Raw genomic sequence first — 26,034 nt, forward strand, 5'->3', positions numbered from 1 at the left:
AAATAAATAAAATCTTAAAAAAAAAAAAAAAAAAAAAAGAATTTCCAATGAAGGGGCGCCTGGGTGGCTCGGTCGTTAAGCATCTGCCTTTGGCTCAGGGCATGATCCCAGGGTTCTGGGATCGAGCCCTGCGTAGGGCTCCCTGCTCCGCTGGGAGCCTGCTTCTTCCCCTCCCACTCCCCCTGCTTGTGTTCCCTCTCTCGCTGGCTGTCTCTGTCAAATAAATAAATAAAATCTTATAAAAAAATTAAAAAAAAATTTCCAATGAAAACTCAGCAATCACACTGAGATCCAGCATACACACCCGGTTCCAGCAACTTATTACAAAAGGAAAGAAATGTAAAATTTCTCATTAATAATTCTCTATTAACTACATTCATCATTAATTTCACTAATAAATTTAAACTGATAACTGGATAAGTTGAATTAAAGAAGACACATCAAAAATTTCACAGGTTAAAATCTTTCTTATTTGGTTATTAAAAATTATTTTAAAAAATTACATCTGTACCTCACAACATATACGTATTAGGCAGTACTGCTCTAGACCCAAGTCTACTTTACAAGAGATAGACAAGTTAATTAAATGAAATCATAGGAAGGGACGCCTGGGTGGCTCAGTGGGTTAAGCGTCTGCCTCCCACTCAGGTCATGATCCCAGCGTCCTGGGATGGAGCCCCACATCAGACTCCTTGCTCAGGGGGGGAGCCTGCTTCTCCCTCAGCCTGCCGCTCCCCCTGCTTGTGCCTGCGCTGACAAAATAAAATAAAATAAAATAAAATAAAATCTTAAAAAAAAATGAAATCATAGGAAAACAGCATCATATTGAAATACCAATATTTCACAACAAAATTCTGAAACGTTCAAGAACCAAATGCAGGCAAAATATTTTAGGTAAAAGAGATCAGAGAGCTAAAACATAATGCAATACGCAAATTGTTAGGATCCTAGCTCCAAAAAAATCCCGACAGCTCTAATAGATACTTGAGGAAAACTGGAGAAATTTTACTTTCTTGGACTGACAGTGGAGTTCTGTTTTTAGTAGAAGATTGTCCTAATTCTTAGGAGATGCATGCTTACCATTAAGGGATGAAGTAAAATGTCCGCAATTTACCATTAGTTGGTTTATCATAACAATACATAGGACGAGAGACAAAATCTTAACAATTAGTGAACGTGGATTAAGGTTCCGCGGATGTTCGTTCTATTGCAGCTGCAGATTTTAAGGACGAATTTCCAGATGAACAGCCGAAAGAAAAACCCACCTGTCCAAATTCATTTTACTTAGGGTTAATTCCATTCCAGCTAACGGCCACCAGCCAGCCTCGTCCTTCCCCTCAAGAGACTCCTACACTCGAAGTTCCGGGCGTTGGCAGCGCTCTGCCGCGCTAGGTTTGGCACTTAGGCGAATTCATTCACTTCTGCATTTATTTGTCACACACACGTGCTCCCTAAGAACCTGCGAAGGTCCCTCTCTTCACCGGAGAACTTACCGAATTTCAATAACCGACACCCACAAGCGCACCGCGTGCCTGCCCGCAGGAAACAACCGCCAGGCTGCCGGGGGCGGAGAACGCTGGAGCCGGAGTCACCGCGACCAGAAAAGCCCTGGCCGGCACGCCTCCCCCCGGGGCTACTGTGACCGCCCCGGGGACCCAGCCAGCCCAGCTCTCGGAGGAAGGGACCTTCAACCCCGCGCCTCCCCCTTGGGGTCCTTCCTTTCCGCGTTGGCCCTCCGAGGCCGTGCGCTCAGAAGGGAGGACTTTGCCTCGGACGCGGGAGTGGCGCGCTGCCAAGATGGCCGCCGCCCTGCGCATGCGCTTTTCCGGTCTCCGCGAACCGCGCAAGGGGCGGGGCCGCGCGGGAAGGGCGGGGCCGCGCGAAGCCGCGCGGACACCTGTTCTGCCAACTGCTGGAGAAGGAGAGATGCAGTTTTCCTCCCGCGCGGACCAAGTGGGCCGCTGGGTCCGGAGTGGTTTATTTTCCTCCCCAGCCCGGTGCTCTTACACGTCTTAACTGATTAGCATTTGCTTTCAAATCTTGGTGCATACGTGAACGCATCATACTCTTCACTGCACAGCTGTTGTTGCCCGGTTCCCCGTGGAGATAATGAATACAATCCCTGTATAGCTGCACTTGATCTTTTCCTATGGCCACATAAATTCACTATTCATGATTCATTTTTTTCAGTATAGTTCACCCCCTACCTGTGATTCCCCTCAATCTGGGAAGGGAGCTGCAAACTGCACCTGAGGCAAGAGGGAGAAAACGCTGTAACAGCACCTCAGTCCAGAGTCTCTAACACTACACTGGAGGTGAAGAGGTGATCTTAAATTTAAATAAGATGGCCTGTCTAGGTATGCGGCTGAGGCTACTGTCTTCTTTCCTGGGTTAGGAGAGTAACTGTTATGCCTAATGGGCCTCCGATTTCCATTAGGATTTTGAGTTAAAAATCCAAGAGCTTGGACATCCCTTTCAGGCACCAAGAAAAAGAAAACCGCTTATTATAATTTGGGAGACCCAGAGTAGGAGAGTTCTCTATATTAGTCATGGCTTCAGGGATGTCATGAGTCGTGTCACAGGCAGATAATTACAAGTTGGAAATGGACAGTCTACAGTAAGTCTTAGGAATCCTCTATATTGTCTTTTGGTGAAAGGGGAGGGAATTCTGAATTGCTGTAATTCTTCTTAGCTTGAGGGATTTGCTTCCCAAGGATATGTCATGGACTAGGTAGTGAACCTGGTGATCTGATAGAATTGTAATTTATTCTCAGAAACTTTGTCTTGTGCGAAGAGAAACCTTACTAAAATGCAGTTGAGAGGCCAGAGGGAAACTCTCACAGGGTACCACTCCTCAATCACTGTAAGAATGATCAATTATAGACTCCCCAACAGAATCCTCAACAGGAAATTACAGCCCCCAACAGAAGATGTACATTGCATCTCCTACAAGAAACAGACTACCTCAGCAATTTAGTCAATGAGAAACTATCATCGCCCTGAACTCTTCGTTTTCTCCAGTGGACTCTTGTTCAAAACAACCTCTCCCAACTTTCTCCTTCTCCATAAAATCATGTTCCTCTCCTTTGTTTGTTGGACTAGCACATGGTTTTTGCTGTAGGTTGCTTGTTCCAAATTTCAGTTCTCTGCTATTCCCAAATAAACCTTTATACACTTTCCCCAGCTCCTTCCTATGCTCCTCCTGGGAGATCAGAAAGCATGCGTAGCCAACATACTGATCAAAGAAAAATGCACCCAATGAGATAAGATAGTGAAGGACAACGAATGTTTTTAAAACCTGCGGTAAAACTTAAACTTACTACTTCAGCCATCTTTAAGTGTACAACTCAGCGGCATTCAGTACGTTTACAAAGTTGTCCAACTATCCCCCCATTGTCCAATTCCAAAACTTTCTCATCACCCAAACAGAAACTCTGTAGAGAAACAAATATTTCTGTAAGATCTGGCCAATGTTTTGTTCTCCAAGATCTCTGGGATGGGAAAGTGTGAGTAAAATGAGGATGCTGAATTTGTAATGACCCAGTAAAGCTCTAAAAAAGTCTCAGTCCATAAACTTTCTCTCCATGCCCCAAGATAACCTCTGGAATGGATGCTCACACTTAGACACTTCAAAGAACCTCTCGGGAGGAGCAGCCTCCTTTGATATTGAACATGAATTAACATAACAAAATTAACTTTCTGGACACTAATATGATTCCCTTTGGCCTCATTCTATTATTATTGGCCTATTTTGTACATGTCCCACAGACAATGACAGTGTTCTAAACACTTTAGTGTGAGTGGTAATGAACAACTGTGTTACCTTGGACTTCCTGCTGGCCAGCTGAAGCAGGGTATGTTCAGCTGCTAATACCTCTTGCTGCACCCAGTTTAACTATTTAATTGGCTTGGCTCTGCATGGGGAGCCTGGCTGAAGTATATCCTTCATGTACCCCTCATTACCCTACTGGGAGTCATGGTCCTGGTCAGTCTCATCCGAAGTTCCCTAAAAGAACAGAATCAAGGGCACCTGGGTGGCTCAGTCAGTTAAACGTCTGACTCTTGGTTTTAGCTCAGGTCATGATCTCACCATCCTGGGATCAAGCCCCACATCTCACTTAGTGCAGAGTGTGCACTAAGAATCTCTCTCTCTCTCTCCCTCCTGCTCACTCTCTTTTTCTCAAATAAATAAATCAATACAACCTTAAAAAAAAAAAAGAAAAGAATCAATTTTGGTATAAGCCCCTATGGGTACAATTAATTACAGTTATCTATGTTCACCTCCTATTGCTGCTGTAGCAAGTTACCAGAAACTCAGTAGCTTAAAACAAAACAAATTCATTATCTCATGGTTGTGAAGGTCAGCCATTTGAAATGGGTCTCACTGGGCCAAATTCAGTGTGTCCACAGGGGCTGTGTTTCTTTTGAAGACTGTAGGGTAGAATTCCTTTCCTTGCCTTTCTAGCTTCTGGAGGCTATCTCCATACCTTGGCTCATGACTATAAATCATTCTGATCACCGCTTCCATTCTCACATTTCTTCCTCTGACTCTGACCCTACTGCCTCCCTCTTTGACTTCTAAAGATCCCTGTAATTACACTGGGTCCACCTCAATAATCCCCCCATCTCAAGAACCTTAATTTAGCCATACCTGGACAGTCCTCTTTGGCATACAAAGTACTACATTCACAGGTTCTAGGGACTGGGACATGGACATCTTTGGCCTCTGCCGTGGCACCCTTGAGACTTTGTATCTATCTACATAGGCCATGCAGGCAGAGGCTTGACCTGTGGCCAATATGAATGTTGGCAGAATGCCCTGTGATTCTCCCAGAAGATGAGGGGATGGGAAGCCTGTAAGGAGCTGCTATGAGGCCATCTGCCACTCACCTCCCCTGGCAAACTGTCAGAAGACAGTTTCTCATTGCCTCCTAGGTTCTGATGAGCTAAGGGGCTTTTTGCCCTGCCCCTTCAGCAGAGAAGCGCAGAATACAAAACTACTTAGCTGCAGTCTAGACTGGGCTCTTCAGCTACGGGCAAGAGGCACAGTCACAGAGTACAGGTTAAAGCTGATGGTCATCTGTGGCTGGCATTATCTATTTAGTCTGAGGGGATTTGGTCTACTTCCTGGGTATTGGGAGCAGGTCGGGGTGTCTGGGTGGCTCAGTTGGTTACGTGTCTGCCTTCAGCTCAGATCATGATCTGAGGGTCCTGGGATTGAGCCCCTGCATTGGGCTCCCTGCTCAGCGGAGAGTCTGCTTTTCCCTCTCCCCCCACCCCCATTCGTGCTCTCTTTCTCTCAAATAAATAAAATCTTTAAAAAAAAGAGAGAGAGAGAACACAGCATGTGGGCAGTGGGTGAGGATGCCTCTTTCTCCTGTGAAACCTTCTTTGAGTAGAACATATTAGCCAAATTTATAACTTCGGCTCAAATGTCATCCATTAAGGCAGTGATATCTGTTTGGGGTGCTCTAATGAAGGGAATAATCATGTTTCGCTATAGTCTACAGTCAGCTTCACTTATGGTTACTGGCTTTAAGCACAAGCTGTACCAGGAACTAAAAGGTGAAATGGCAGGAACCGGTGTCCCTTCTTTCACTAAGTCAGCTAGGATGGGCCGAACTCCTTCAGTGCCCTTCCTCAGCCAGGAGTTCCTGCGGTGTACTGACCACCTCCACGGGTAAGGGAAAGTTAACTGGTTCTCAACAGCTGGCGCCCACCAATAGCAAAAACTTTTGGCTTGTTTCATGAAGTTGGCTCAGCAGGTGCCATTCTAATAAAGGGAAAAGGGACTGTCTGGGAGGGACAACCAGGAAAGAATCACCTTTAAGCGACAGTGGGCCAATTTTACTAGTTAAGCTGATAATCGTTAATTCTCCTCCCAAGGCATTCATTTCCTGGGGTGGGGGAGAGAGAGTGGGTCAGGCCCTTAAAGATGGAGATGATGTGTATTTCCTCCTCCAAGACTCAGCCCTTCCTTTTTTTGCCTTCCCCTTTGGCCTTTTTTGTCTTTTACTACTTTTTGGAAGGTCACTGGCAAATTGGAGGATAAAACGTCTCAGTTCTTACAGTACTTTTTTTTTTTTCTTCTTTTTTTCCAGCAGAGGGGACAAGTCCAATCCTTTTTTTCTGGGATCCTGCACTCTGTCATGTCTCATCTCCCCCAGAAGTTTGGGCTCTTTCCTTCTCTGGGTGGCATCCTGGTGAGAAGCTGTGGTAAGCAGGACCCAACACCCATCTATGGTTTAGAACACTCTTTCAGTAAAATAGCCACCTTCTTTGGGCTCCTGGGAAGGGTAGGGATATAAACTACTTTTTTTTTTTTTTTAAGATTTTTATTTATTTATTTCAGAGAGAGAGAGCACGAGCAGGGGGAGGGGCAGAGGGAGAAGCAGATTCTCCCACTGAGCAGGGAGCCCGATGCAGGGCTCAATCCCAGGACCCCGGGACCGTGACCAGAGCTGAAGGCAGATGCCTAACAGACTGAGCCACCCAGGCACCCCTTGATTTTAGTTACTTTAGGTAATGTTTTAGCTGGCTGGGCCCAAGAATTGGGGGTCTTGATGTTCTTCTGGGGAAGGGCTGGAATGCCATCCTTGAAGCAGATCCGAGTGGGACAAGCCTGCTAGCTGTGAACAAAGGCACAGCTGTGCTTAGAAGACCTGCCATTTCTGCCTTCTGGGCTTATTAACCTGTTGTACAATCCCCAGGGACATGGACAACCTCTTGTCTCAGAGTACCCCAAAACACCAGCCTGGTCATGGGGACCTCCTCTTGCTACAGCCCATGATGGGGTCAGAAGCAGGCCACCCCTGGTCCAGAGGTGGGCACTCCTCCCCTCTTCCTATTTGGATCCTTAAGTCCTACAAGGCCCAGTGGCTGCTTAGTGGGGGACCAGGCAGGCAGGCTGACCTCTCTCCTCAGGCAGCTGGACCTCTGACCCCAAAAGTCAGTTCCAGTGGTGTGGGTTCACTCAAATACCTGTGAGGTAGGGGAGCTGAAGGGACTCCATTCTAGAATGGCTCTATCTCTACTGTTTTTCTGTTAGGTCCCATTTACTATGTTCAATATTTTGCCTTTGAATAAGCCAAAAAAGCTATGTTCCCACTTCAAAGGGGATACAAGGAAGTTAATTATTCTGAGTTTTGTCCTAGGCCCCAAACACCTGATCACACCTAAGAAAAGCCAGATCCCAAACACGTTCCAGGATATTCGCTTTGAATAAGCCTCGGCTGATATTGGCATCAATACCCCTACCTTTAGTAATTTAGGGAATGGTACCTATTGTTCACCTGACACTTGCCTTTGAATGGCCCCATCCTGGATTCCTGAAAAAACACATACTCTAGACCCTTTTCCAATATCAACCCTTAACCCCAATGAAGCAAGGACAATACTCATTCATTTTTCCTTTGCAAGTCTCCCAGACACTCCATTTGCTATTTTATGTTACTCACACTCTTCAGTACACTGTTTCTCTGGCCTGCGTCTGATTTCTGTCCTTTGAGAAGCCAAGGACCCTGTTGGCTGGTCCCGTGGGACCCTCCTCTGAGTCCTTGGACCCAGCATGCCTGCTTCATGTGCACTACCGCTTATTGAGGCTAATGACACATAGTAGGAGATCACAAAAAATATACAGAGTAAAACAGCACAGAGCAACACCATGTCAAACAGCCAACAGAGGTGTTTTGGAGTTTTGACCACTCGAGGCTGTCCAGTATAGTTTTGCCGATTGATTGCCCTATTGACTGGGTGGTCCCTGTACCTATTTCCTGATTACCTCAGTCCCAGCCTGATCACCTGTAAGGAATTTGACAGATTTGGAGGCTGATCTAGGAAGAAGATAGGACCACAAGAAGCAGTAACATCCAGTGAGCTTTACTGGATTAACAAAGATTCTCTTCCTCCCCAAACTCTACTCAGGCCCCCCTGACCTCCTCTGCCACTAGGTCTTGACTTTTGGACTTCTGTGTTTGTCTCTGTATTGCCTAATTTTAGCAAGTCAGTTTAGCCAGAATTTCCCATCCTCTGTATCTGATCATTCTTGATATCTACTCAGGTTCCTCATCCCCCACGTGATATCTGATCACCTGGCCTGCCTTCAGCAAGAGTCCTGTTAGGTTGATTTAGTCAGGAATCCCCCTTACCTCTGATGTTTCCTCTTAGTAATTTTCCATCCACCAACTTCCACCGTGCTCCTTGCCTATAAATTCTCATTTGCCCATGAGATATTTGGAATTGCACCTAGTTCTATTATATTGAGATCTCTTTTTCTGGGGTGCAATAGTGCTGATTAAAATGTTTTACCACTTTAAATCCACCAGTTTTTCCTTTGACAGGGTGGCACTTGGACAGAGTTGCATGAGAGGGTAAGTCCCAGCATGAGACCATCCGAAGGCTTATGGCACTGGAGCCACCATCCACAAGGGGAAGAGGGCAAGGGAACCCCTGGGGGAGGGCACCTGGGAGGGAGCTTGGATGTAAGTGATTTGCTCAGGAGAATGGAGCGGTCACAGAGCTCTGAAAGGCCACAGCAGCTCAGTGTCTTATAATCACAAGGCTCTATTTTACCAATGTTCAGTAGATGCTGGGTGATGTTTTCACAGAGTATATAGAAGGCTCTGAATAGCTAAAAATATGCTATTTTGGATATGTAAAAGTTTGAGTTTGGCCCCAGTTGGCTTCTGAGTTAATGTGTCTTAGCCTGTAGTGAAGAAATAAACCTAGGGGCCAATATACTGAGTCCTACTGTGCTTATTAGCATAACAAATCTCTACTTCACACTACATACCAAAATGCATTCCTGGAGGAGCAAAGATTGAAAAGTTTTAGGGGCAGCTGGGTGGCACAGCGGTTAAGCGTCTGCCTTCGGCTCAGGGCATGATCCCGGCGTTCTGGGATCAAGCCCCACATCAGGCTCCTCCACTATGAGCCTGCTTCTTCCTCTCCCACTCCCCCTGCTTGTGTTCCCTCTCTTGCTGGCTGTCTCTCTCTGTCAAATAAATAAATAAAATCTTAAAAAAAAAAAAAGATTGAAAAGTTTTAAAAATAAAATGTGGAAGAAAATTGGGAAAATACTTTTATACTCTAGAGTTTGGGAAGACTTTTATAAAAGCAAGCTAGGAAACCCAAAAACCAATTTTTAAAAGGTATAGATTCATCGGGTTATATAAAATTAAATATTTTATACAGCTATGATACCAAAAGAAAGTTAAAGGAGCAAAATTACATTATCAGTTAAGGGGGCGCCTGGTGGCTCAGCCGTTAAGCGTCTGCCTTCTCAGGTCACAATCCCAGCGTTCTGGGATGGAGCCCCGCATCGGACTCCCCTCTCAGGGGGAAGCCTGCTTCTCCCTCTCCCACTCCTCCTGCTTGTGTTCCCTCTCTCGCTGACTCTCTGTCTGTCAAATAAATAAAATCTTAAAAAAAAAACCTTCATAAAACCAGATTTTAAAAGGGACTTCATTAACTCGATAAAGAACACAACCTAGCTTACCTAGGATTCTTGATAATGATTACTGACAAAGACAAGAACGCTTGCTTGCTTTCCGACTTTGTAACAATTTGAGGCCCTGCACAAACAAGAAAAGGAAATGAGTTAGTATTAGAACAAGAAAAAAGTATGAACAGAAAATGTTATTTACACGGAAAGTCAAAATAAGACAACTATTAGAGGAGGGCAAGGTTTCCAGGTAAATGGACCTACATAAATATTAACTGCTTTTCTCTAAAAGAGCAGTAATCAATAAAACAATGAAACGGAAAACTAAAGACCCAGTGAAAGGACTGAACGAATGGGAGATCTCAGGAATCGGTATAGACTCAAAATTCTTTTTTTTTTTTTTTAAAGATTTTATTTATTTATTTGAGAGAGATAGAGACAGCCAGAGAGAGGGGGAACACAAGCAGGGGGAGTGGGAGAGGAAGAAGCAGGCTCATAGCAGAGGAGCCTGACGTGGGGCTCGATCCCATAACTCCGGGATCACGCCCTGAGCCGAAGGCAGCCGCTTAACGACTGCGCCACCCAGGCGCCCCTAGACTCAAAATTCTAAGTATTGTGTTCTGTGTACAACAACGTGGAGAAGGGCATAAACGCAATTGATGAGCATCCAGTTTTCTAGCTCCGGAGGCTGGATGGGAGGCCCTAACCCTATCCCCGCCGGTAGTCCCATTCACCTCAGCCATCCCCTGGACCTTAGCTCCCCAAGAATTTTCAACCAAGTCCCGCCTTGTCCCACCCTAAACCCTGCCCTTCGGAATACCCAACTAAGCCACGCCCCTAGGCGCTGCCTCGCCCCAGCTCCGCCCCACAGGCCTAAGCAACCAAACCCCGCCACCGACCTGAGCCCCGTCCAACCCCAAGTCCTGCGCTGATCCGGCCCCAGGGCCCAACCGCGTCTCTCTGCAGGACGAAACTAGCATTCCTCTTTCACTCGCGGATGGAACAGCCGTCTGCCTTCTCACCGCCCACCCTAATCCTTATGGCCGAGGTCCCGAGGCCCCGCCCCTTACGCTGTGCGCGGCTCAGAAACCGGAAGCAGAAATGAGCTCTTGCGCGTGCGCGAACTGGCGGCCATCTCTCCGCGGTCCCCCACTAGCGTCTGGGGCAGTTTTTTTGCCTCAGTTCGCGGCGTCCTTCCTGGCTTGGTCTGGCCAGTCCCAGGTCCGGTCTGCGGGAGGGGGAGAGGTCAGCTTTGGGAGGACGGCCGCTCTGGCCGTGCCCTTTGCCCCCGCAAGAACGCAGCGCCGGGGGCCTCACCCGGCCGCGGCTTGTCCCAAACTCACTGAATCAGGAGCTCTGGGCTGCGTGCGGCAGCCGGGGTGAGTCGGCTGCAGGCCGGAGTTAGAGGACCACCCTCCTATGTAGTCGGCCTTACAAAGCATCCTTTGCTGTCTTTTCGGAAAGTAAAAGCATCCCTGCCATTCGGTCACGGGGACGAGCGCCTCCACCTCGTCTGTACGCTGGTCAGTGGATTTCGGCGTGTTCGGTGAGCACGGGGTGACGTTTGCCTCAACGCCGTTCCCATCTCCCCTCCTGGTACAGGAGATATTTCATCGGTGAATTTTACCTTGCCTGTGGGCATCAGTTTGATACATTATATTCAGGTACATAAACGTGAACTGATTACTTAGTATCTCTGTAACCCCCTTCGTGGTCGAATGCAGCTATAAATTTTAGTTATTTATCTGTAGATTGCTTTGAAATTCACACCGAGAGTGAGATCTTGTGCCATTTTCAGCGTTTGCTCTTTTATTCCTGTACCTTGCGTTCCTTTTTATTTTTTTAGTGCGTTTGCTAGGACCAGTGGACAGACAGTACTAGAATAGCATATAATTTGCATCCTTGCCTTGTTCCTGATCCCAGAGGGAATTATTCTATCATTTCAGCGTTTAAATAAGATATTTGTGGGCGCCTGGATGGCTCAGTTAAGTGTCCGACTTTTTTCTTTTAAGCGAGGGAAGGGAGAGAATCTTAAGCAGACTCCCCACTGAGTGGGGGAGCCCCACCCAGATCCCTGGGATTGGATCTCACAACCTTGAGATCAAGACCTGAACCAAAATCAAGAGTCCGGTGCATAACCAACTGAGCCACCCAGGTGACCCCAGCCTCAGACTCTTTGTCCCAGCTCAGGTCTTTATCTCAGGGTGGTGAATTCAAGGTTCACTAGGCTCCACACTGGGCACGGAGCCTCCTTTAACGAAAAAAAAGTTTGCTGTAGCTGTTTTAGGTAGTAATTATTTTTTCCTAATTAAAGCTATTCTCCTCTAGTTCTAATGGGTTAAATGATCAGCAATGGATATTGATTGATATAGATCGGTCACTATTTTGTATCTAAGGGGAAGAGTCATAATGATCTTTTTCTGTTAATGTGATGATTATATTAATTGAGGATTCAATTATATATAACCACCTTTCATTCCTAGGAGGAAGTGAACTTGGTTTGTGATTATGCCCTCATTATTCAATTCTTGACTGTACTAATACTTTTATATTATTTTGCGTTCATATGTGTGAATGAGATCTTTCCTGTTTTGAGTTGTACTTTTTTGCCTTGGAAACACGCAGGAAAAACAGTATTTTCCACTCCTATAGTGGAATTATGAATCCTTTACTTGTTTGGTGAACTTGCCTGTGAAACAATTTATAATTCATATTTCCTTTGTGGGCATGTTTTAAACTACTGGGTTTTGTTTTGTTTTCGTTTTAGGATTGCCTATAATCAGATTTTGTATTTTATTTTATTATTATTTTTTAAAAGATTTTATTTATTTGTCAGAGAGAAAGAGAGCACACAAGCAGCAGGGTGAGCGGGGAGAGGCAGGCAGAGGGAGAAGCAGGCTCCCCACTGAGCGGGGAGCCTGATGTGGGACATGTGGGACTTGATCCCTGGAGCCTGGGGTCATGACCTGCACCAAAGGCAGACACTTAACTGACTGAGCCACCCAGGCAGCCCTAAGTTTTGTATTTATTTTAGATCATTGCCAGAAAGTTGTACTTCTCTCTAGAAATTCATTCATTATCTGTACATTTTCATATATATTCTCCTAACTTTTTTGTTGTATTCTCCCTTCAACATCTGTGATTATGACTCATTCATAACTCTTTGTCTATGCTCTGTTGTTAAAATTGCTAAAGCTTTGTTGATTTCATTAGTTTTCAAAGGGCACATTGCTCGTTTTTGTTTCTTTTTATTAGTTTTTTAAAATATTAATTTTGTCCTATTTTCATTTTTCTAAACCTTTATGCTGTTCTTTTTCCATCCTTTAAGTTAAAGGTTAGCCCACTCATACTGATTTTATTTTCTCTGGGAGTTGACGATATTCATATAAATATGTAAACATATGTACCATACCAACTGTGGACTTCCAGTGTTATCTGAAACACTTCTTTCAATTTTCTCCTGCTTCCCTGCCACAAAAGTAGTCCTAACTGGCTAAAAATAAATGTGTGTTGTGATTCTTTATCCCTGTAATGTGCTACATTATTATGTGTCATATACCACACCTGATAACATTTTGGTCATTTACTGCCCTCCCTCAAATGATTATAACATCTGTATCCTTCAGGATTTTTCTGTTTTGTTCAGTGCTGTATTCCCTGTGTCTGTATATAGTGGGATTGGGGTAAATATTAAACGAAGGATCAAGAGGTAGGGAGGGGTCTTAAGGGAAGCATCCTTGCTCAAAACAGGGGGCTTAGTCAAGAGGAGCTCAAAGATAAAACATTTATTTTTTTAAAAAATTTTATTTCTTTATTATTTGAGAGAGAGAGGAGCAGAGGGAGAGGAACAAGCAGACTCTGCGCTGAGCACAGAGCCTGATGGGGGGGCTTGATCCTACGACCCTGAGATCATGACCTGAGCTGAAATCAAGAGTCGGACACTTAACCAACTGAGCCACCCAGGTACCCCAGGATAAAATATTTAAATAGAATACTTCATTTGTCTACTTTCCATAGTGCACAGTAGGATTCTAGGCTAGACTCTGGTAATGTTAGTAATAACAGCCTCACTGACAACTAAATTGTAAGATATATGTTCAGAAATACACTTTTGGGGAGTTTAGGCTTTGACGACAAACTGGCCTGCATTCACACACCTGTCTATGTAATACACGCTGTGTTACATACACCTCAGCAGCTTTCTGACTGGGTAACATTGAGTGTGTGGTTAATTGACTCTCAGATTTCTCAACTATAAACTGGTTGCAATAATACCTGATTTGCAGTGCTTCAATGAGAGAAAAGCTCTTTGCAAGGTCATTCTCACATCATGGTTACTTAAATGGCATGTTATTAATATAGTGGAGGATGTGATTTTTATCAGTTTTAAAATGTACTACTTGATCCACTGCATGGAAAAAAACTGTTGTGTTTTTGTTATTTTAAATATATGTAATAGAGCTGCAGATACCACTAATGGGAGAGGACATGTTGCTAACTTCACTTCAGGTGTTCTTGTTCTGCTCTTCTATATTGTGTAGGCTCAAGTTAGCACGAGAGTCACATCATGGCAGTCTTCTCTGCCTCCTTTGTGTGGAATTCAGTCTGTTGATGCTTTTTGGAAAAAATCAAGTTTCAGAGGCCCAAAACCCGTGGAGGGGAGGGTTCAATGGTCAGGGGCTGCGCAGCAATGCCTGTTAGCCTGCCAGTGGTGCAGAAGTAAGAAATACTGGGAGCAGGGCCCCCAGAAGTCGCATCTGTAAGTGCTTTTTTGAATTTGACACAGTGTGTATTTTTATGGTTGCAGGCCTTGTCTGCTTTTGTTTTGTTTTGTTTTTCATTATCATGGGAAAACTGACAGCTAAACTTTTTTAGATTTCAGTTAACTTAGAATATGGGACTTTTAGCTTTTTTTTTTTTTTTTTTTAAATTAGCAAGGACCCCAGCAGTATTTTTTTTTTTAGCTCTCGAGGAGATAAGATTACTCCACCTCCTTACAAGATCAGTGTGTGTTTGGTTGGGTGTCTTGGGGGTATGCTTTGTGTGTGTGGTGTGTGTTTTGAGGGGAGTGGTCCTTCATAATGGATGTGCTACAGCATTCAGGCTCATGAGTTGTGGAAATTGTAGGGAGACCTGGATTCTTGTGTTTTCTCTCTCCTTCCTCAGCTCTAACTTCTCAGTGCTCTGACTTCCTTCATGAAGGGAACATGGAAGAAGAAAGAAAAGCTGCTGAGTTACAGAAAAATATGACACAGGTAAGTAGGAGCTAGTAATTCTCTAAAAGATTTTCCATTCCACCAGGACCTTGACCTCCTTAATTGTTTAGAGTAGTGGTCAGCAATCTATTTCTCTATTGGGCCACGTTGTAAGTATCTTAGGCATTGAAGGCTATAGAGTTTCTGTTGCAATTAAACTGCCAGTTTAGTTTGAAAGCAGCCACACATAGTGCATAAACAAACGCTTTATTGTGTTCCAAGAAAACTTTACTTACACAAGCAAGTAGTAGGCTGGATTTAGCCCATGTGCGGTAATTTGCTGACTCCTGGCCTAGAGTATAAGACAGTGTGGCCAGCTGTGGGCCTGAGTTGAAAGTTATATTTCTGTAAGCTCCTGGGCCTCAGATTTCTGGGAAGAAAAAAAAAGAAAAGCTCCCTGTTCCTCAGTGTGTTTTTATGCGTTCAAACCTCATTTGGATTTGACCCAGTCTTTCATGTTGTGCTAATTGCGTGGGAAAGAAGGAAGCAGGTGAAATTGTTTGTGTAACAAGGAATTGCTGGTGTCAGTGTGGAAATTATTTCATCTCTAGAGCATTTCTGTCATTTCTGCTATAGGCTCTGGAGTGTCCTTGATCTTTATAAGACTGGAATTGTTCACCATCAAACTGTGCAAGATATAAATTTGGTGTTTTAGAAGTGTGGTTAGATCCATGAGACAGGACGGGGTCAGTTAGGAAGGATGTAATGGGTAGAAAGAGAAAGTTCTGGTGTCTGAATTCTAGGGTAGATGTTGGGAGACCATAAAATCTTCAGAACTTCCTGTGAATTGATTCTCAGTTCCCCAGTATTAACAACCTCATCAATCTTCCTGCACATGTGGGGAGAGTTGGTACCTTTCTGAAAAGAATATATGTGGGATGTTTTAGGACTCCGTGGTCTTTGAGGATGTGGCCGTGGACTTCACCCAGGAGGAATGGGCTCTGCTGGATCTTGCTCAGAGGAGCCTCTACAGAGATGTGATGCTGGAAAACTTCCAGAACCTGGCCTCATTAGGTAAGAATGGCAACATTTCTTCATTTAGTTACTTAGAAGACAACTTTACTAATTGACCTTGTTCTAGGCTGAGGAATTGGAATAAATTGGTAAATAAGACCTACATGGTCACTGACCCCAAGGAACTTAGAATGTAATGGCTTCACCATGAAAATAAACATCTGTGTAGTGAACTGCCTTTTTCTTTTGGTTAAAAGCCTTGAGGCTTATTAAGTGTTGGGCATAGACTTCAGGGGTCATTTTGGGCCTTAGGGAGGTTTGTGGTTTGGGTCCTTATGAGAATTTTACTGATGTCCAAGCTCTTTACTCAGAAACATACCCGTAAACAAGGGGGGTTATTACGCAGTGCAGGGAGAGAGAGCACATGACTTGGGGAGCTGTGATGGGTCTCAAAAAGAACGTGTTAAAAAGTACATATTATAGGGTTTGTACTTTGGGTAAGTGATTTGGAGATGGGTCTGTGGAAGCAGGCTGTATTGGTTTCCTAGCCCTTTCATAACAAAGTACCACAAACTGTGGCTAAAAACAGCAGAAACTTACTCTTTCACATTTCTGGAGACTGGAAGTACAAACAAGATGTCAGTAGGACCATGCTCCTTCTGAAGGCTCTATGGGAGAAATCTCTCCTTGTCTCTCCCTAGCTTCTGTGGTTGCCAGCAACACTTGGTGTTTTTTGATTTGTAGCGATATCATTCTTTTTTTTTTTTTTAAGATTTTATTTTTAGGTGATCTCCACACCCAACGTGGTGCTGGAACCCACACCTTGAGATCAAAAGTCGTATGCTCTACCAGATGAGCCAGCCAGGCGCCCCATGCAACTAGATCATTCTAATCTTTGCCGTTACCTTCACATGGCCTTCTTCCCTCTGTCTCTGTGCCGCTCCTTGTAAGGACACTAGTCAATGGATTTAAGACCCACTCTAATGCAGTATGCCTCCATCTTTACTTGATTAAGCTACAGAGACCCAATTTCCAAATTAAGTAACATTCTGAGGTTTCAAGTGGACATGACATTTTGTTTTGATACGCTTACTTTTTTTAGAGCAGTTGTAGATTCACAGCAGGAGTGAGTGGTAGATACAGGGACTTCTCATGTACGCCCTGCTCCCTACAGGTACAGCCTCTTCCACTATCAGCATCCTACCAGAGTGGTACATTTGTTACAGTTGAGAACCTGAATCGACACATTGTCATCACCCTGAGTCCATAGTTATACATTAGGTATAACTTTGGTGAAGTCATTCAACACAGAATACGTTCTGTGGTTTGGACAAATATGTAATCGTATATATTCATCATTATAGTATCTTATAGAGTAATTTCACTGCCCCAGAAATCCTCTTTGCCTCTCAGTTCATCTCTCCTTCCACGCTAATCTGTGGCAACCACTGATCTTTTTGTCATCTCCATAGTTTTGGCTTTTCTAGAATGTCATGTAGTTGGGATCATATGGTATAGGTTTTTCAGTGGTTTCTTTCACTTAGTAATACGCATTTATGCTTCTTTCATGTCTTATGTGGCTTGATAATTCATTTTTTTAATTCTGAATAATATTTCATTGGGTGTACCACAGTTTTATTCATCCATTCACCCTCTGAAGGACATTTTAATTGTTTCTAAGTTTGGGCAGTTGTGAATAAAGCTTCAGTAAACATTCATGTGCAGGTTTTTGGGTGGACGTGTTTGCAGTTTCTTTGGGTAAATTCCAAGGAGTGTGATTGCCTGACCATATGGTAAGATAAGTTTTGTAAGAAGTTGCCAACTATCCTCCAAAATGCTGTACCGTTTCTCATTCCCCCTGGCAATGAATGAGAGTTCCTGTTCCACATCCTTGCTGGTGTCAGTGTTCTGGATTTCAGCTGTTCTCATAGGTGTGTGGTGATTTCTTATTGATTTAATTTCCATTTTCCTGATGACATATTAGGCTATCTTTTCACACGATGTTTTCTTCAAGGAGTTTCATAGTTTTGTATTTTACATTTAGGTCTTTGATCCACGTGATCCGTTTTGAGTTGATTTTTGTGAAGAGTGTAAAAGTCTGTGTCTAGATTAATTTTCTTGCATGTTGATGGCTAGTTATTTCAGTCTCTGTTGACAAAAGACTATCTTCTCTGTGTATTGCCTTTGCTCCTTTGTCAAAGATCAGCTGACTCTATTTATGTAGCTCTATTTCTGGGCTCTCTGTTCTGTTTCATTGATCTGTTTGGATATAAATTTTCAGGGGACACTGTTCAACCCAGTCCACAGGTAGTCACTTTAGATTGAATGCTGATAAAAAGAAGTAGAAATCTTATTATTGAGTATTTTGTGGGTGGCACAGTGACTTTTTTGGGGGGGGTCATTCTTAGAGTTAATTATGTACTGGCTTTATTTTGTTTGATTTTATCATGGTCTCAGAGTAATCTTGTTTAAGATGGGTATTCTGTGAGATGATTTGTGTGCAATAGGAGAACAAAATGTCCTGGTTGTATCAGACCAGCTTCTGATATTGAAGTTTAGATAATGAATGTCACATCAGTTCTAGAAATCAGAGGCCGTGGCGTTGTCTTTGTCATTGTCTACTCCCCCGCCCTGCCCCTGCTTTAAAAAAAGCTTGACAAACATTTCGTAGAAATTCAGTTTGCTCTTGCTCATAATTACAGTATCAGAAGAGCAAAATTTTGAGCCTGTCTCGTGGAAATGTTTATGGTTCCTCATTGTTTTCCCTAATGATAAGCCTTTCTGCATTAACAGGGTATCCACTACACACACCATATCTGATCTCCCAGTGGAAACAAGAGGAGGACCTGGAGACAGTGGAAAGAGGACCCATCCAGGGGGAGCACCAGGAAGGCAAGAATCCTTGGGAAAAACTCCCCTGGTTGGGGGGGTGTGATGTTTGGAAAAAACAAATAAAAGCAAAACAAAACTTTGTTTTGTTTGAGGAGTCTGATCTTCCAGATACCTTAGATTACTATTTTGACTTTTTATCAGTATTCTCACACTTTCCTTGTTCTCGGGAAAGACTGTCCATATTTCTTCTTGTAAGTTAGTATTTGGTCATGTGCACTTCAGGAAGGAACTGGTTCCTTTTTTTTTTCCTTTTTAAGTTTTATTTATTTAAGCAATCTCTACAACCCGCATGGGGCTCGAGGTCATGACCCCAAGATCAAGAGTTCCATGCTCTTCTGACTGAGCCAGCTAGGCGGCCCTTTTTCTCCTAATAATACCTCATTTGTATTACTGTCAGTCTCAGTCTTCATAGAGTAATTTCTTGCTTACCATTTGACCCTTGTGTGTATTACCAAAGTCCTGAAACAGCCACGTTGCCAGAAGTCCTTTGCTTATAGGTGCCTTTACTTCTTTGTTTCAGATTTTGAGATTCAACTTAAAACTAATGAAGCAGTAGCTCCACAAGATATTTATGGACAAAAAACATCCAGTGAACAGAAAATAGTAAGATTCAAAAGGAATGATTCTTGCTCATCCATTTTACAGAAAAACTGGAAATACCATGGTATTTGTTATCAGAACAAAAACCATGAGAGACGTTTGAGGTGAGTGCCCTTCATAAAAGAAAAAGTAATGCCTCAGGAGAGAATCTTAAAATGTCAAAACTTAACATGTACCTAGAACATGATCAAAACTTTTGATTCAATAAAGAATTGTTCCAAGATTTTTTTCCCAAAAATGACATTGAGATCTAAAGTGTTTGACACATAGTTCAGTTGTAAGCAAATATCAGAAAAATTGTCTTGTTAAAAAAAACCTCAGTGATCATATTGGCTATTGTAGATCCTTCAATGAGAACTTTGAACTTGTAACTTGACAGGGCAGAAAAGGTACATAGTCACTAAAAATGATAAAAGTGTATTTATTACTAATAATGTGCTTTTATTTTTAAAAGAAGTCCAGTTGTGGAGAACATCTATGAATGTAATGAAGAAAATCGATGTGGACAAGCCTTTGGCCAAATTTCACGTCTTAATATACTCAAGAGAACTACTGAAGTAAAGTCCTATGAATGCCATGAGTGTAAAAAGGCCTTCACAGATCATTTATCCCTTAAGAATCACATCAGGTCTCACACTGGAAGCAAACCCTATCGGTGTAAAGAATGTGGGAAAGCTTTCCATTTTCTTGCTTGTTTTAGAAAGCATGTGAAAAATCCCACTGAAGGGAAACCCTACGAATGTAAAGAATGTACAAAAGCCTTCGGTTGTTCTTCCTTCTTTAGGGCACATATGAAGATTCACACTGGAAAGACGAGCTATGAATGTAAGGAATGTGGGAAAACCTTTAGCTGTTCTTCATCCCTGACAGAACACAAAAGGATTCATAGTGGAGATAAGCCTTATGAATGTAGGGAATGTGGGAAGGCGTTCAGTTGTTCCTCCTCACTCTCCAAACACAAAAGAATTCACAGTGGAGATAAGCCATATGAATGTAAGGAATGTGGGAAGGCCTTTAGTTCTTCCTCTCACCTTATAATACATATAAGAATTCATACCGGAGAGAAGCCTTATGAATGTAAAGAGTGTGGGAAGGCTTTTAGCGAGTCCTCAAAACTCACTGTACATGTCCGAACACACACAGGAGAGAAACCCTATAAATGTAAGGAATGTGGAAAAGCCTACAATTGTCCCTCCTCCTTAAGTATCCATATGAGAAAACACACTGGAGAGAAGCCCTATGAATGTCTGGAATGTGGAAAAGCCTTCTATCTTCCCACTTCCCTTAATACGCACGTGAAAAATCAAAGTAGAGAGAAACCCTATGAATGTAAGGAATGTGGAAAAGCCTTTAGTTGTCCCTCATCCTTCAGAGCACACGTGAGAGATCACACTGGAAAGATACAATATGAATGTAAGGAATGTGGGAAGGCCTTTAGCCGTTCCTCATCCCTCACTGAACACGTAAGAACTCACACTGGAGAGAAGCCTTATGAATGTAAAGAATGTGGGAAAGCTTTTATTAGTTCCTCCCATCTTACAGTACACGTAAGAACTCACACTGGAGAGAAACCTTATGAATGTAAGAAATGTGGCAAAGCCTTTATTTATCCCTCAGCTCTGAGGATCCACATGAGAACACATACTGGGGAGAAACCCTATGAATGTAAGGAATGTGGGAAAGCCTTTCGCCATTCTTCATACCTTACTGTCCATGCAAGGATGCACACTGGAGAGAAACCCTTCGAATGTCTGGAATGTGGGAAAGCCTTCAGTTGTCCCTCATCCTTTCGAAGACATGTAAGAAGCCACACTGGAGAGAAACCATATGAATGTAAGGAATGTGGGAAAGCCTTTGTGTGTCCTGCCTACTTTCGAAGACATGTGAAAACTCACACTAGGGAAAATGTATAAATGGTAAGAACTGTGGGAATGTCTGCAAGGCGCTTGCACCTCGTAGCATAGCTGGAACGTTGTGGAGATGTGTCATGAATGTAAGAAAGCATTGCTTTCTTGTAAGATAAGCCAGTGCTTATCTGTTTGAAGACTTGAGAACTTGCAGCTGAGAGAAACCTGTGTACGCACACTGTGTGGGAATGCCTTTGTGAACGTCACTTCCGGCACATAAGAAAATTCACACAAGAATCACAGATCAAGGCCTCACCTGTAAAGTGGATTGCTGGCTCGTTTTCAGTTTCTGTTTTCTGATACGAATATTTGAGGTGATAAATTTTCCTCTACTACTTTTTTATCTCTAAGCACATTTTATCATAGCTACTTTTATTTCAGCCGAGATGTAAATATTCTTTACATTACAAATTCTTTTGGACCCATGGGGGATTCAGGGTGTTTTTCATATGCAAGCAGGAATGGTCTTTTTTTTTTTTTTTAATTAGTATCTAATTAATGCTCATTGTTCTCCAGGTGTGCAGTCATTATGGTAGCAACACTTTGGTACTTGTAATTTCTTTTGTAACTTTTTTCTTATAATTGGTAATTCCATTTTGATTTGGTATGGCAGATACTGGAGATTGCGTAGCCAATATTTTTTTCCTTTTTTTTTTTTTAAACTAAAAGAACCTAAAGTTTTTGAGGTTATCAGTTTTTACTGTTAAAAACTTTTCCTGCCTAATAAGTCATTTCAACAGAAATTAATAATGCAAAGGTCTCAAAAGAAGAGTTGGATCTAATATACTGTTTTTGTATTTTATTCTTTGTCCTTAATCATGGCTGGGAATTGGACCCAGTGTTTTGAGTTTAAAAAGGGACCTTGTGACAAGAAAGGTAGAAGTAAAGTTGGTTGAGCTGGCTTGTGTGTTAATTTGGACATGGTTGGGACTCCATTTCTCAGAATCATTTCCTTACCCAATCCCAGGTTAGAGTTGTCTGAAACAGAGTTTGCATGAGAATTGGAAGGCAGAGGGAAGAAGCTATTCTCTGTCTAGTGGGGCCATAAGATGGAGACAGGTGCATAGGGGCCTGGTGAGCCTCAGTGTCCAGCTCATTTTCCTGATGATTGGACCCACCAATCAATGCTAGCTTGAAACAGAACATTAAATGCTTTTACTTCAGTAACGTCAGAGGCAGCAGCTCCACAGACCTCTCCATAAGTTCCTTCATCACGGTCATACACAGCTTCCTGGATTCTCCGGCAAGTTCCAGCATTGTCATTTTGCTGATACAGCAGTCCCTCTGGCACATCAACTGACTATGTCGGGGTGGCCCCAGTTGGGAGCACGATCGTTTTCTGTGTAGTGCAATCGCATCATGTCACTTTGCTCAAGGGGAAAGACATCTGTGTAAGTCCACGGGTATCTCCAGCAAGAAGGGCTGTGGACAGTAAGGAAAGTTAGGTATAAGTAAGGTAAGCATCAGACAGGGCATCATCCTATTTTAGCGGAGGAAGATTTATGTTTGACGCCTTCAGATTTTTCTGCTTTTTTATTTGAGAGACATGAAAGTTATTTGGTTTGTGTTTCTTGAGGTACCTCTAGCTGTGCTTCTCCCTTCCATTGTATTTACCCTTTATTTCTGAAAGTAGACCTATGCCACCTTCCCTTCATCCTCTGCTGCTGTTTTAGTAAAGTGTGTGTACACTAATGTACACGACGTGTGCTAATTTTAAGTGTATAGCTTAATGAAATTTCACTTACGTACACACCCCGATGAACAGAACATTTCCAGGACTCCAGAAAGCTTATTTATCTGCCTTCTCAATAACTGCTCCACAGAGGAAACCACAGTTATGACTTTTATTCAGTTTATTAGGTTCGTTTCTTCTTGATCTTGATCCTTATCTAAGTGCTTAAGTGCAATATGTACAATTATGGGTTTGGCTTCTTTTCTCAGCACGATGTCTAGTTTGCCTTTCAGTTGCTCTTTTCGCTGACCTACACTTATTTCTCTTGGCATATGTTTTGTTTGTAGGAATGAGATCACTGACTCATAGGGTAGACTTTAGCTTTAGTTTTAGTAGGTATTCCAGTTTTTCAAAAAGGTGGATTCCACCTGTCATCCTAAAAGCAGTGCAGGAAAATTCCAGTTGTTCCACCTTAGCTGGTCAGCCCTTTCTAATCTTAGGCATTCAGCAGAGGACATGGCAATATCCTGCTTTGGTTTTAGTTTGCAGTTACCTGATATGTAGTGATGGTAAATACTTTTTTATGTGCTTATTGGCTATTTGGATATCTTTTATGAGGGCACCCTATTGAAGCATTTCTCCCATTTTTGGTTCCTTTTTTAAAAGAGTTTCCTTCTAGTGACTTGTCTTTTATTGTATGTATGTGTATCATATGTATGTCTAGTTACATACACATATATAAAACCATGTGTTATATATATATGATACATATAACTTATGTATATTATATATACATATATTGCAGATAACTTTTCCCCATCTCTGACTTCTCTTTTCACTCTTCTCATATGTGTAAGTTATAAAGGGAATTTATTGGTTTGATTATTTGAGGAGTTCTTGGGTATAACTAGCTTCAGGGAGGCTGGGATCCTGGGGCTAAAAAGCTGTTACCTACGTGAGTTCTGTGTCCGTGTCTTGGCTGGTCATCTTGCATTTAGGTATTCTTCCTGGCAGGCTATTTCTCTCTACCATGGGTCCCAGAAGATCCAGGCTGCTTTCTTTCTAGGTTGACGTCTCAGGGAGAAAAAAGCGATGGTCTTTTTGAACAACTCCAATATGATCATTATAATAGAACCCGATTGGCTCACTTGCCAATAGTTACCTAATCACTGTGGCCAGAGGAATGTAATACTCTCATTTGTTGAGGACCTGCTCCTGTGCTCATCCAGAAACCAGAGTAGAGTTTGCACCAACTGAATCAGAGTCCTGACCATTGTGCTGTGTACGGAGAGGGGAGGAGGCAGCAGGGGCATGTGGGGTAATATTGTCAGCTAGCATGTTGTGCTTACTGGAGTCCTAGCAACAGGAGGAAACTGAAGTCTGGTAACTGAGCAGGGGCTGAGTAGTTCTAGAAATCCTTTCACAAAGGTTAAATGCTGTCTGTTAACATATCTTTGGATTGCTAAAGATGGCTTCTCAACCTTTATGTTGCTTTGTGGTACATTTAGAAATCTGGTAGTGAGAGAGTTACGACATTTTTATTCTTTAAGATTGTCCTGCCTTCTCTATTCCTCATTCATTTCTATATTATTTTTAGGATTTCCTTATCAATTTTCACAAATAGGCTGAGAGTATGCTTGGAATTGCATTGACTTGATGCCATAACCTGAATGAAATTGACATCTGTACAATATTGAGTCTTCCAATTAAACATAATATAATCATCCATTTACCTAGGTTGTCTTTAATTTCTCTTAACAGTGTTTCGTAGTTTCATTGTAGAGGTCTTGAATATCTTTGTTTAATTTATTTCTAGGTATGTGGTATGTTTTGCTTTGTAAATATTTTTATTTATTTCCTTTCTGATGTTTCAGCTAGCATGAATTGGAATTTCTTTTTGTACATTGATCTTTTTATCCAGTGACATTTATAAATTAAATTATTATTACTTGAATTATTCAAATAATTTGTGGATTATTTTGGATTTTCTGTGTACAATCCTGTCAATAACAAAAGAAAGTCTTACTTGATTTCTAAACTTATATCTTTTTTTTTCCCCTCATTACTTTACAGTGATGAATAGAAATGGCGAATATGAACATCTTTGCCCTGTTCCTGATCTTAGGGTAAAATGTTCCATATTTCATAAGTATAATACTAGCTATAAGTTTTTCATAGATGACTTATAATAATGAAGAAAATTGTTTTATTCCCAATTTATGAAGTTTTTTCTATTGTGAGTGAATATTTTATCCAGTGCCTTCTCTGCATGTGTCATGGTCTTAAAAAAAATCCTTTGGTTAATGTGAATTACTACATTCCTTGATTTTCAGATGGTTAGATGTCTTCCTGGAATAAACCACACTTGGACATGGGATATGTTGGCTTATTAGCCTTCTCATTTTGCTAGATTCATTACATGACTTTTAAAAAATTACTTCTGTGTCTCCTAATTAGACATTTGTCTTGTAATTTCTTTTCATGTACTTGTCTGTGTTTTGTGTCAAGTTTATGTTGCTCCATAAAAGGAGTTGGGAACTGTTCTGAAAGTTTTTCTATAAAATTTGAGCTAGTTAGTCCTTACGTGTTTGGAACAATTCACCAGTGAATCTGTCTTCTGGGTGAATTACACCAAATATAAATAGACAAAAGATTAATCAGTTTTTTTTTTGTTGTTGTTCTTGTGTTAGTTTTGCTAAATTGTATCTGTCCATTCCAGAACTTCTCAAATGTGTTGGCATAATTTTTGTTGATAATATCCTATAATTCCTTTTAATGTTTGAAAACTGTCATTATATTCCCTTTTCATTTCTGATATTGGTAATATATATGTTCTCTTTTTCCTCATCCTGTTAGGGATTTAGATATATTACTTTTTTCAAAGAACCAACTTTATTCTGCTTTCTGATTCTTTAATTTCTGGTTTTATTCCCTTCTATTCTATTTGGGTTTAATTTTTTTCTAGCTATTTGAGACAGGTGATCGTATCACTACCTGTCTCCTGCTATGCCCTGTCTGCTTACAAACTTATCCAATCAGAACATTCTACCATCAACATTATCAGTAGCAATGTGCTCAAGATATATTCTGAAAAATGTTTATGTGCCCCTTGTCTTAAGGTCATGGGACTTCCTTGGTGGAGTGGAAAGAAAACTGGCCTGGGAGTCAAGACACCTGATGGTATTCATTTTTCAACTCTACCTCTGTGACTTTAGAAAAGTCACTTAAGCCTTCTGGTCCTGAGTTTGGTGTGTGTGTATATGTGTTTAAATTCTTTTTTATGAAATAATTACAGATTCACAGTATCCTGTG

General features: G+C 42.1%; 1 protein-coding gene and 1 pseudogene across 1 annotated transcript; one reads left to right on the plus strand and one right to left on the minus strand.

Moving 5' to 3' along the window:
* LOC121102433 overlaps nucleotides 1-1,804 on the minus strand; it is an 8,965-nt pseudogene extending 7,161 nt beyond the window's left edge.
* An 8,747-nt stretch (nucleotides 1,805-10,551) lies between these two features.
* On the plus strand, nucleotides 10,552-24,450 carry ZNF699 (zinc finger protein 699). The gene is made up of 6 exons (XM_040629382.1): nucleotides 10,552-11,106; nucleotides 14,609-14,697; nucleotides 15,585-15,711; nucleotides 18,445-18,543; nucleotides 19,064-19,247; nucleotides 19,598-24,450. Exons 2-6 carry the CDS (start codon nucleotides 14,650-14,652, stop codon nucleotides 21,054-21,056), a joined length of 1,917 nt encoding a protein of 638 aa, XP_040485316.1. The 5' UTR covers nucleotides 10,552-11,106; nucleotides 14,609-14,649; the 3' UTR covers nucleotides 21,057-24,450.
* The last annotated feature ends 1,584 nt before the right edge of the window (nucleotides 24,451-26,034 follow it).

Source organism: Ursus maritimus, unplaced genomic scaffold, assembly GCF_017311325.1.
Source record: "Ursus maritimus isolate PB19 unplaced genomic scaffold, ASM1731132v1 scaffold_14, whole genome shotgun sequence".
Taxonomy (NCBI): Eukaryota; Metazoa; Chordata; class Mammalia; order Carnivora; family Ursidae; genus Ursus; species Ursus maritimus.

Coding starts and splice junctions, on each gene's coding strand:
- ZNF699 (XM_040629382.1), top strand. CDS start 14,650: ATGGAAGAAGAAAGAAAAGCTGCTGAGTTACAGAAAAATATGACACAG. Junction 15,712..18,444: donor CCAGAACCTGGCCTCATTAG/GTAAGAATGGCA, acceptor CTGCATTAACAG/GGTATCCACTACACACACCA. Junction 18,544..19,063: donor CCAGGGGGAGCACCAGGAAG/GCAAGAATCCTT, acceptor TCTTTGTTTCAG/ATTTTGAGATTCAACTTAAA.